The following is a 12654-nucleotide window of genomic DNA, read 5'->3' as shown; positions in this document are numbered from 1 at the left end:
AATGGGAAACCCTAAAACTACCAAACACTATAAATAGAGTAGTTGAACTCAAGGTAAGATCTAATCCCACAAACTGAGACTTATTCTCACGCTGGAGGATGGTTACAAGAATAACATCATTCCTATAACAAGTTCTAACGGTGTTTAATTTGTAGGACATAGCTCTGATTATCAGCATCGGAGATTCACCCATCAAGTACTGCACATGACTAATCATAAATACCATTTCAATCATAAGTGTGTTTGCAGACAACATAATTTACAAAGTTTGACCAGGGAATGAGGGAAAGGTTATAAATAGACTCTTGACAATTAATTAAATACAAATCAAACGACATGTTAACACAACGAGTACCATATTAATACATGGAATATGAAACCTAAATACAAGTATGTTTGGAATGGAGCTTTTTTTTTTTTTTTTTGAACGGCCGACATAAATTTTTATTCATTGTAGCAAGATGCTACCACCAAAAAATTACAACCAAATTTACATATACACCAAGGACATAAAACGTTACACCATCTTAAACTAAATCACTCTTTTTTAACCAAAACATTTAAAACGACACCAATCATCCCATGACAACTGCGCCTCCTTTGATCTGTTTTTTACCCATAAGTACGCCATTGCTTTAATTTCCTCCAAGACCTTAACGGTATTCGGGGATCCTTGCCTGAATGTAACCTCATTCCTCATTCTCCATATTCCCCAAAACGTGACTAATACTATCGCATGAATAGCTTTTTTCCTTTTCTTTGAAACCGAACTATAACCATGCAAATCCAACAGATCTTTAACATCAAAGGCGATGATCGGAGGTATTTTACACCAAGATGCGATATTTTGCCAAATTATTTGCGCAAAATGACATGAAACAAATAAATGCTCACTTGACTCGTCATATTCATTACATAATAAACACCTCAGGTCTTGTACAGGAATGTTGCGAGCCGAAAGGGCACACTTGGTCGGTAACTTTTCCATTTCTGATCTCCATGCCATGATAGCCACCTTTTTAGGAACCCGATTATTCCACTCAAACACTCTGTTAGGCCGCTCCCTATTCGCTGAACCGAGGAGACTTTTCAGACCCGAGACTGAAAAACAGCCTGATGGGTCATAATTCCAGTGCCAGTAATCGCGTCCAACCCGGAGATTAACACAGCCAAGAAGGGATATCAACTGTTGTAACTGATCCGACTCTACGGTATTAAATTGTGAGCAAGACCAGTTCCAATTAAGTTGAAAACTACTTCCAAAACTTCCATCTCCAACCCGATCAGCCACCACACATTCTTTTTCTTTTTCCAACTTAAATAATTCTGGGAAACGAATATACAGAGGGTCCGGTTCCAACCAGCAATCCAGCCAAAAAGAGATACGGTTACCATTAGAAACTGAAGCTTTCACAGCCCGGTTCAAATCGATATCAGCGAGAAGAAAGGCCTGCCGAATGCTAATTATACTCTTCCAAGGACCTGGGACCGAAATTTTAACGGGGATATCGCTCCATGCTCTTGGATTATGATGAATAGCCCATATAACTTTCCTCCATAAGCCTTCTTTTTCTGTTTTAAACCCCCACCACCATTTTGCTAACATTGCTAAATTAGCATCCCTAAGAGAGCCAAAACCAAGTCCCCCAAATTCAACAGGAGCAATTGTTTTATCCCATGCAACCCAGTTCATTTTTGCTTTTTCTTCCGATCCCCCCAAAAGAATACTCTACGGATTTTATCCAGAGACTCCAAAACCTGAATTGGAGCTTTAAATAATGAGAAATAATAAGTAGGGAGAGAATTCAATACCGATTTAATAAGGGTTATCCTTCCACCATACGACAACGTCTTGGCTTTCCACAGGGAGAGACGGTTCCTAAAAATATCCAAAACCGTCTTCCAATTCCGCACGAGATTCATATTAGCCCCGACAAGAATACCAAGGTGTTTAAAAGGTAAGGATCCTTGCTTGCAACTTAGTATATTTGCCATATGAGAGATTTCTTGATCACTTACACCAATACCATAGACACTACACTTCGCAAGATTAACTTTCAACCCCGAAACTAGGAAAAAGCATCTAAGTAAACGGCGAAGATTATTAGAGTTGGCTATAGACCATTCCCCAACAAACATTACATCATCTGCATAGGCAAAATGTGATAAAAGAGCGCCTTCATTAGAGAGACTAATACCATGATATAAGCCAATAGTTACTGCCTGTTTCACAAAACCTGTTAATGCTTCCATCGCCAATACAAATAAAAACGGAGACAATGGATCACCCTGACGAAGCCCACGAGTACAGTCGAATTCCCTAGTTAGGGACCCATTTACTAAAACTGAAGCCCTAGCTGAATAAAGCGTAGCCATAACCCATGACCTCCATCGACTAGGGAAGTTCATTTGAGTCAAAATAGAATCAAGGAACTTCCAATTCACCGAATCATATGCTTTGTGGATGTCAATTTAAAGAACATACCTTTCTTTTTTGATTTCTTTAACCAGCTTATGAGTTCATTTAGAATAAGAGGGCCATCCATAATATTCCTTCCTGCCAAAAACGCCGACTGATGTTCTGAAATTAGTTTACCCATCACCCCTTTTAGTCTGTTAACCAACACCTTGGAAATAACTTTATTGATGATACCAATCAAACTAATAGGTCTAAAATCAGACGGGCTCACCGGATCTTTAACCTTGGGGATGAGAGCAATGAAGGAAGAAGTACAACTCTTATTCAGGGTGACTTCCGAATAAAACTTATCAAATAGCTTTAGAAAATCCTCTTGTAACGATGCCCCACATTTCTTAACAAAGATGAAATTGAATCCATCCGGCCCCGGAGCACGGTCCCCCTCACATTCCCATACGGCCGCCTTTATTTCATTAATAGAGAATGGTACCTCCAGTAAGTTTGCCTCTTCGTCGGATAAAGAAGCCAAATTTGGACATACAAACTGCGGTATATCAGCCATAGGCTCCGAAAACTGCTGATGAAAAAATTCATACAAAGACTCCTTAACCGCCATTGGGTTCGTAACCCATTCCCCACCAATCCTTAACCCATTAATCCTGTTGGAGCTAATATTAGAGTTAATGATTTGATGGAAAAAAGATGAATTCTCGTCCCCTTCAAGAGCCCATTTCGACCTAGATTTCTGCCGAAGATCCAATTGCTTCAACCTATCAAATTCCGCAATGAAGTTTCTGCAAACAGCTCTTTCTGACAACTCATTTTCTGACAACGCTCTCACTTCCGCCATTTTTTCAATATCAGTCATCCGACGTTTGTTGCTATTATATACACCAACCTTTCTCTGATTCTCAGCTTTTAACCATGCCTTAATGTTATCTTTTAACCATCTGAGCTTGATAGCAAGAGCCAGATCTACCGGACCATCAAAATGAAATGAGCAACACTTCTGTATAACATAACCCAAAAAACCAGGATATTCGAACCAGGAGTTGAAGAATCTAAACGGGATGTGACCATAATCCGCTTGACTTGTTGATAGAATTATTGGCCGATGGTCAGATATATCTCTATCCAAGGCTATAACACTTGCATTAGGCCACCTCTCCATAAAACCAAGACATACTAAGAACCGATCCAGCTTACTTAATTTCTTCCCGTTATCCGACATATAGGTGAAATTGCCACCCCCCATATTATATTCAACCAGCCCAGCTGACAGAATAAATTGATTAAAAGCTTTCGCGTTTGCTTCAATGAATTCAGAATTCATACGTTCTTCACTATTCCGAACTTCATTAAAATCACCCATCAATAACCACAGGCCTTGCAAGGAATTCCTAATATTCAATAATTCTGACCACACACCTCGACGACTCACCGCGTCATTTGGAGCATATATATTCACTATATTTATACTACACCCGATCTGAACAAGAAATCCAGACATAACAATATAATATCTATTCTGAATAATATTATCGCACCTGAACACTGTAGGACTCCATATACAAGCCAATCCGCCAGACCTGCCTTGAGAGTTTACGGCAGCGAGCTTGAATTCTGATCTTCCCCAAAACTGATTAAAGACAAACGATTCCGAATCTTGCAGTTTGGTCTCTTGAATAGCTAGAAAATGACACCCATAACTTGTTTTTAAACCCCTAATCCACTCCGATTTACGGTGATTTCGAACACCTCTAAGATTTATAGAAAGACAGTTCATTGGTAACCGACACAAACTCCTTCATCAACGATCAGACTTTCGGTAACAGATTCGTAGCCTTTCAGATTAATACCCAGCATCGAGCCCACATGAATAGTGTCTTCAACCTCCTTGTGCAAGTTGAGAACAGAAACCTTATCATTCGGCAGATTATTGACAACCGAGTTGAGCTCAATATGATCTGTGACAGCCGGATCTACCCTAGCCTCGTTGATATCTACCTCCAATCGCTGAGACACATCAAATGTTTCTACTTCCTCACCAGTAGGGTTATTTAGATCCAGGGACATATCCGAGGGCACATTGTTCTGAAAAAACAATTTATGTGGGGGGGCCTTGAGTGGACCCAGATGAAGGTGGGCTCCTAACATTCCTGGGCCTCTTACCAAGATTAACACTAGGAAATGGCCCATTAAAACCAACATGTGGGGTAGGTTGATCCTTTTCATCTGAATTAATAAAATTATTAACTCCACCTAGATTTGCGTTGGAAACATTAGAGTCTACGGCCCCACCATTACATTCCTTGGAAAATTGCACTTGACACTCCCCATAATTATTATTATTGAAATCCCCGGTACAGTGTACTGAATTCCCCATATCCCCATGCAAATCATGCACCTCTTCACAACATTCATTAGCAATGACCGGTTCATCTTCCCGAGACTTTCGACATTCCTGAGTCTCCTCACCTACCTCCCGACCGTTATCCAATTCCATTCATTAGGAATGGAGCTTTTAGAAGGTTTTAGAAGCTTCTAGCTTTAAGCTTTTAGAAAAAAACTCCAACTCAATAAAAAGTCTTGTTTGGTTGAAGGAGCTTTAAGCTTTTAGGTTAGGAGCTTGAAGTTTTTGCTTGAACGCTACTACTACTAGCGTTTAGAAGGAGCTACAAGCTTTTAGGGAAAAAATGACTATTTTAACCACTAAAAATAAGGAAATTTTTAATGCACTAACTTTCTAAATTTTTAGTTATGTCTATTTTGGTCATTTTATACATTTTATTAAAAGCTTCAGCTACTATAGCAAACATCAAATATATCTAAAAAACTAAAGTTACTAGCTACCAGCTACAACTACCAGCTTCCAGCCAACAGCTACCAGCTTTCAGCTTCCAGCTACCACTCTACCAGCCACCAGCTACTTTTGCCAAACATACCCAAGAAATGTTTGTTTCTGTAACTAGTTTAACACAATTATTATTGGTAGAAACAAAATGAATGAATGGACGATATTTCAGACTTATTTTTGGTAGAAACAATTTTCTTTTGTTTTGAGCTACGTACATAGCATCATTATCATTATTGATGACTTCCAACTTATCCAAGTTGTCCCTTATTGACGGTGTCACGTGTTGATGGTAATGCTTTTTCTACAATATAAGTGTTGAAAAGAATAAACATTGTGGGGTTAGTCAACTCCACCTTCCACAAATTAAGGCTCAATCATCTCCATCATCCGTGAATTAAGGGTCAATCACAGCTAATATTTCCTTGTAATTTACTATAAATGTTGTCCTGGTTCTTTGTAATAGACACACAAAAAAAAAAATTTATGAAATACAAGTTTTTCGGTAATTCTCTCTGATTTGCAACATGGTATCAGAGCGGGTTTCTGATTCTTGAAACAACTGCTCATCTACAACCTATCCCAAAAATTCTCAAAAAAAAAATACCTGTTAGGCTGCTCCGCCCTGTCAGAGCTTCCTCGCATACACCGCCGTCACCACAACCGTTTTTCAGATTCTCCGATTTCTAATTCAACAACCAATTCGCAGATCTGAACAACCCGGCACCTCACCACACAACTCACCGAAACCACCCTCTCTGTCCCGCTATCTCGCCGGAAAAGTTCGCCGCTGCCACCGTCGTTCGCCGGAGAAGACGACCGGAAGGCCGACGAAACCCACTTCACCTTTCGTTCGGTTAAACACTCTCAATCGTTGTCTTGTTCTTCAGGGGTTAGGGTTCAAACTTGAATCCTCTCTGTTGACTCGAGATTTGTTCAAAGAAGGAAAAAAAAATTACATGTTCTGTGTTTTTTTTTTAATGTGGGTGGAAGATAAAGCACCATTAAATCCTTTTTTGATGGAATCGATAACTCAAGAAATGAAAATATCATATACAGCAACATTTAACCCTTTCCTTGAAGAAAGTTTTAGAAATTGCAAAACAGCCCATAAATATGTTGGAAGGGCCAATATGGCTCAAACTTGGTATAAAAAACAAGATCAACAATGGGTATTCGATAGCGGGGCAACTGACACCATGACGTACGACTTATCAGACTTCAGCTCATTTTCTAACCCAAGAAAAAACCACATCCAAACGGCGAATGCGGGGATAATGGATGTAAAAAGAGGGGGAACCATTGGGATCTCACCAACTTTGAAACTATCTAATTGTCTTTATGTTCCCTCATTGTCACATAAGCTATTATCAATAAGCCATGTGACAAAAGAACTCAATTGTACGGTATTGATGCATCCCACTTTCTGCATTTTACAGGATATCAGGACGGGAGTGATCATTGGACGTGGCACTGAGCGCCAAGGATTGTATTACGTGGATGTGGTGACTCAACAAGGTACTGTGATGCTTGCTCATGGATCTTTACGACGGGAAGCTTGGTTGTGGCATAGGCGTCTCGGACATCCGTCCACTGGGTATCTACACCTTTTATTCCCTAAACTTTTTCCTTCAAATAAACCAATAAATTGTGAAACTTGTGTGCTTGCTAAAAGCCATCGATCAACTTTCAAACCAAACAACACAAAAGTGGATTCACCTTTCTCATTAATTCACTCGGATGTATGGGGTCCGGCTCCTATTATTGGAGGACAAAACTTTAGGTATTTTCTACTCTTTGTGGATGATTGTACCCGTATGACTTGGATCTATTTTTTGAGGCATAAATCTGAAGTGTTCGAAAAGTTCACTTGGTTTTATGCCATGATCCAAACACAATTCAAAAAATCCATCCAAGTTTTACGATCAGACAATGGGAGTGAATTTGTGAATAATTCCATGAAACAGTTTTTTCAAGAAAAAGGAATGATTCATCAAACTTCATGTGCACATACTCCCGAACAAAATGGTGTTGTTGAAAGAAAAAACCGTATCCTCCTAGAAATAACCCGAGCTCTCTTAATTGAATCCCAAGTTCCTAAATCATTCTGGCCTGAGGCTGTTGCCACAGCTACGTACCTCATTAATCGCCTTCCAACCTATGCTCTTAAACTCAAAACTCCTCTTCAAACCCTGTCAAAGTTTACCAATATCCCTCCAACTCTCACCCTAAAACCGCGTGTCTTTGGTTGTTCCGCATTTGTTCATATACCCAAAACTGAACGCGACAAACTTGGACCTTGTGCCGAAAAATGTGTCTTCCTAGGGTATGGAGTTAATCAAAAAGGGTATCGATGTTACAACCCAAATAGACGTCATATGTTTACCACCATGAATTGTGACTTTCTTGAAACCCAATATTTTTATACCAAACACAGTGGTCAGGGGGAGAGAGATTATGACACACTGAGTTGGTTAAAATGGATGCCATCATCTGAAGAAGTTAATCACAGTACCCAAGACGAGTCACTCCAACCACCCAGACAATCTGAGGACCCCAATATCAGTGCTACCCAAGATGCTCCTCCCAACCTGACGTCTGAGGTAGATGATACTCAACCTTCTCATTCTTTTGACTTTCCTGATCATATCGAGTCTGTTGAAAATACTATTACTTCTAATCATGAGACCACCATCGAGCAAATTGAGCCTTTGCAGGAACAATCAATACAAGAAGAAACACCAGAAAGATATGTTCTTCCACCAAGATCGAACAGAGGGGTTCCTCCAAAAAGATACTCACCAGAGAAAGAGACTCGAGGTTCCAAGTATCCGATGGCAAACATCGCCAAAGGAAACTTATCAAAAGAAGCTAAGGCATTTATCTCTTCATTATATTCTGAAGAACCTCCAACCACTATCGAGCAGGCTTTAAAATCAGAGAATTGGAAAGAAGCAATGAAAACAGAGATGGATGCATTGAAGAAAAATGATACATGGGAAAAATGTGTTCTTCCATCAGGTAAAAGACCAGTAGGATGTCGCTGGGTCTTTACTGTTAAGCATAATCCAGACGGCACTATTGAAAGATATAAGGCCCGGTTAGTAGCTAAAGGCTACACTCAGACCTATGGTATTGATTACTCTGAGACTTTCTCTCCAGTTGCCAAAATCGACACAATTAGAGTGCTTTTCTCAATAGCTGCAAATAAAGGATGGCCACTTCATCAGTTTGATGTTAAAAATGCATTCCTTCATGGAGAGCTAAAGGAAGAGGTTTACATGGAAGCTCCACTTGGGTTCACAGAAAACTTTAAAACTGGAGAAGTTTGCCGTCTAAAAAAATCTCTGTATGGATTAAAACAATCCCCTCGTGCATGGTTCGGGAGGTTCACCCTAGCCATGAAGAGATATGGCTTCAAACAAAGCAACTCAGATCATACATTATTCCTTAAACGGAAAGGCGAGCTTATAACCTGCTTAATTATCTATGTTGATGATATGATAGTTACTGGAAATGATGAAGAGGAAATGAAAAGGCTGAAAGAAAATTTATTCACAGAATTCGAGATGAAGGACTTGGGTAGACTTAAGTACTTTCTCGGCATTGAGGTACTAAGGTCGAAACAAGGAATTTTTATTTGCCAGAAAAAATATGTTCTAGACTTATTAGCTGAAACAGGGATGATTGACTGCAAACCCGCAGAAACTCCGATGATGATGAATCAAAAACTTTATATGGAAGAAGGAGCAAAGTTGGCCAACAGAGAAACATATCAACGGATTGTGGGAAAGCTAATATATCTCTCCCACACCCGCCCAGATATAGCCTATGCTGTAGGAGTGGTCAGTCAGTTTATGCATCAACCCCAGATTTCTCATATGGAGGCAGTCTGGAGAATTATCAGATATCTCAAAGGAACACCTGGTTATGGGGTTTTGTTCAAATCAAATGGGCATCTAACAATACAAGCATATACTGATGCCGACTGGGCAGGAGATAAGGGGAACCGAAGGTCAACATCAGGTTATTTCACGTTAGTCGGAGGAAATTTGGTTACATGGAGAAGTAAGAAACAAAAGGTTGTTGCTCTTTCAAGTGCAGAGGCAGAGTTCAGAGGGATAGCTCGGGGCTTGGCAGAAGTTTTATGGATACAAAAACTCTTAACCGAAATTGGTTTTCCTCCAACAGACTCTAGCAGGATTATGTGTGACAACAAAGCAGCAATTCAGATCTCAGAGAATCCAGTACAACATGATCGAACAAAGCATGTAGAAGTAGACAGACACTTCATTAAGGAAAAATTGGAGGCTAAGATCATTGAGCTTCCATTTGTCCGATCAGAAGACCAACTAGCAGACATACTAACAAAAGCTGTGAATGGAAAAATCTTCAATGAGTGTTTGGTCAAGTTGAACATTGGAGACCCCACTATTCAACTTGAGGGGGAGTGTTGAAAAGAATAAACATTGTGGGGTTAGTCAACTCCACCTTCCACAAATTAAGGCTCAATCATCTCCATCATCCGTGAATTAAGGGTCAATCACAGCTAATATTTCCTTGTAATTTACTATAAATGTTGTCCTGGTTCTTTGTAATAGACACACAAAAAAAAAAATTTATGAAATACAAGTTTTTCGGTAATTCTCTCTGATTTGCAACAATAAGAAATGAGAGAGATGCACAAATCAATAACACAATGACGTACGTACAATTGTCATTTTTAACACTATACAAACATAGCGTGAATCTATCAATTGTTTTTAGACACACGGATATTGTTTTTATGGTCATTGTTAAAAAACACTCATTTCCAAGAAAAGTGTTAATATACATGAGTGTGTATGTGAGTGCAATATAGATCTGCATAACAGAATAATATATAGTTATCACATGTTTTTTTTTAACGGTGAGAGTCTTTAACTTGTTGTGAGAGAGATCTCACACATCCTCTTAAACAGAGGGCGCTAACCCCACTCTGGCCAAAGTATGTTGTCTTAACCGGGCCTACGTTGGCGTCAGAGTTTGGCTAACGGTGTTTCCCGTGAAACCATACTACCCACTGCAAGAGACAAGGGCTTGCGCCGCCACAAGAAAGAATCTCTCTGGCGTAACACAGGGTGGATTAAAACCCAACACCTCCAGCTGGGGATTGAACTCATGCTACTAATTACAAACGAACTAATTACAAACGAATATCACCTGTTTTCTTCTCGCATATGGGATCACCCCAACACCTCTAGCTGCCACCCCAAGTAGTATTTCCAGCGGTGGTGGTATCGCTACAACTCTTGTTCTTGCTTGAACAACTATCATCATAGAGGAAATGAGAGAAAGCGCAAAGAAAATTGCCAAGAAAGAAGCGAGGGCACCCTCAAATTTCATCTTCATAACCAGTCAAATAATATGTAGTATTTGTTTCATCACCATAGGAGATATATGTGTGTATATATAATTTTTAAGAGTCGGAGCATACAGAAGACTAGGGGTCTGTTTGGTATGGGGTAATGGAATGAACGAAGGAATGGAATGGACGAGGTAATGAAATGGACGAGGGAATGCAATGGATCATTACCATTCCATGTCTTGTTTGGTTACCATGTGTGAATGAAATGAATTATTATTGTGTATTGTTCGGTATGCAAGAAAAACGAAGTAATAAAATAAGTGGTGAGTGGTGGTGGTGGTCGGTGGTGGTAATTGTGAGTGGTTATAGGTGGCGGTGGTGGGTGTCGGCGGCGGTGATGGGTGGTGGTGGTGGCGGCGAGTGCTGGTGCGGCGGTGACGAGTGGTGGTGGTGGCAAGGTGGACGTTGGTGGTGGGTGGCAGTAGAGGTGGCGGTGGGTGGCGGCGGCGACGGCGGTTGGTGGTGACGGTGGTGGTGGCGTCGACGATGGCGGTGGGAGGCGGCGGCGAGTGGCGTTGCCGGTTGGTCGCAGCTGTAGGTGATAACGGTGGCGAGTGGGTGGCGGCGACGACGGTGGCTGTCGGGGTGAGGTGGTGGCAGGTGGTGGTGGTGGTGGGTTTTAGCGAAGGTGGTGAGTTGTGGTGTTGTTGATGAATGGTGCAAGAGTGGATGGAATGGAAAAAAAAACATGGGGGGTGGAAGGAATGATTTTGAGGGAATGAAATGCCTTTTGGAATGAGTGATTCCATTCCATTGACCAACCAAACACCCTTTTCTTTATTCCCTCGTAATCATCCATTCCATTTCACCTCTCATTCATACATACCAAACACTACCTAGTAGTTACGTTGTTTATGTTTTTCTTTTACCACGGAAATTATAACCGATAAAATCAGTGGCGGACCTAGAAGAAAAATTCAGGGGTATCCCAATTTTTTTTACCTAGGTCAGTCCATGAGGATTCGAGGGCCCTAGAACATATATATATATTTTTTTTTATTATTAATGGTTGTACCACACACACACAGGAGTATCAAATAATTTTTATAGAACTTTAAATGTAATTTAGAAGTTTTATAGATAATATTTAGTAAATGGCTGAGTTTGACTATTCAATGCATACTAGTGGGTTACACTCGCACTTCATGTCGGCGCAAGCCGATATTTATGGCGTCTACTTTTTTTAACAAAATATAATAGAAATGTAGACACAATGATAAACATATTTTGGTATTGATATATAAACCCAAAGAGGTACAATTGTGTTTATTTTTATAAATCTATAAACCTCATTTGTTTAACTTTTTTTATATTGTAACTAAAATTTGTAATCAACATTTAAAATATGAAATAAAGCTACTTCAAATTTTTACTAAACTTGTAAATAGAAGTTTCAACGTTGTATTTAATAAGAAAATCATTGATTATTATTTTGTATGTTTAAATTAGATGGCAAAATAGAAAACAAAAGTTGCATATGTTAAGAAAGTAACAAGTGGCAATTACTTTTCTACATGACATGTATCTGAACGTACTTGATGCCTTTTCATTATTTTCCATTTTTTCCAATGCATAATTGGTTATATATTAATATAATAACAAAAAGTTCATCTTCTTCAAACAAGTTGCTAGCTCCAACTTTTAGTCAACCGGACTTTTCGTTTCCGTCACCGGAAAATATAATTTATCTCATCTTCACTTACACTTAAGGGGTATCCTCATTTCTTTCTATAAAACCGAAAAATATATATATAAATATACACTACCAACACGAAGTTGAGCCCTGTCCCGTACTACGACTCATAATTAGAGCTAGGTCCGCCCCTGGATAAAATAAAATATACTTTTGTGTGTTCTAATATATTAATTTGTTAATTATCTCACACGGCTGAAATGAAGCTAACTTAAGGCAAGTCTTGGGCGACAATTAATGTAAATTACCAAGAAAATGAAGAAATGGTCGACCGTTGACGA

The 12654-nt window shown here is 39.5% G+C and overlaps 1 protein-coding gene across 1 annotated transcript; it reads right to left on the bottom strand.

Annotated features, from left to right (window-relative positions):
- Positions 1-547: 547 nt before the first annotated feature.
- Positions 548-1693, bottom strand: LOC118485040. The gene has a single exon (XM_035981257.1). The coding sequence runs from the start codon at positions 1691-1693 to the stop codon at positions 548-550; it is 1146 nt and encodes a 381-aa protein (XP_035837150.1).
- Positions 1694-12654: the final 10961 nt, after the last annotated feature.

Source organism: Helianthus annuus, chromosome 12, assembly GCF_002127325.2.
Source record: "Helianthus annuus cultivar XRQ/B chromosome 12, HanXRQr2.0-SUNRISE, whole genome shotgun sequence".
In the NCBI taxonomy this organism is placed as follows: domain Eukaryota; kingdom Viridiplantae; phylum Streptophyta; class Magnoliopsida; order Asterales; family Asteraceae; genus Helianthus; species Helianthus annuus.
Note: the sequence above shows the minus strand (reverse complement) of the source record. Positions and strands in the feature narration are given on the sequence as shown.

What these genes read in the sequence shown, in the direction of transcription:
- LOC118485040 (XM_035981257.1), bottom strand. Translation starts at nt 1,693, where the DNA reads ATGAACTGGGTTGCATGGGATAAAACAATTGCTCCTGTTGAATTTGGG.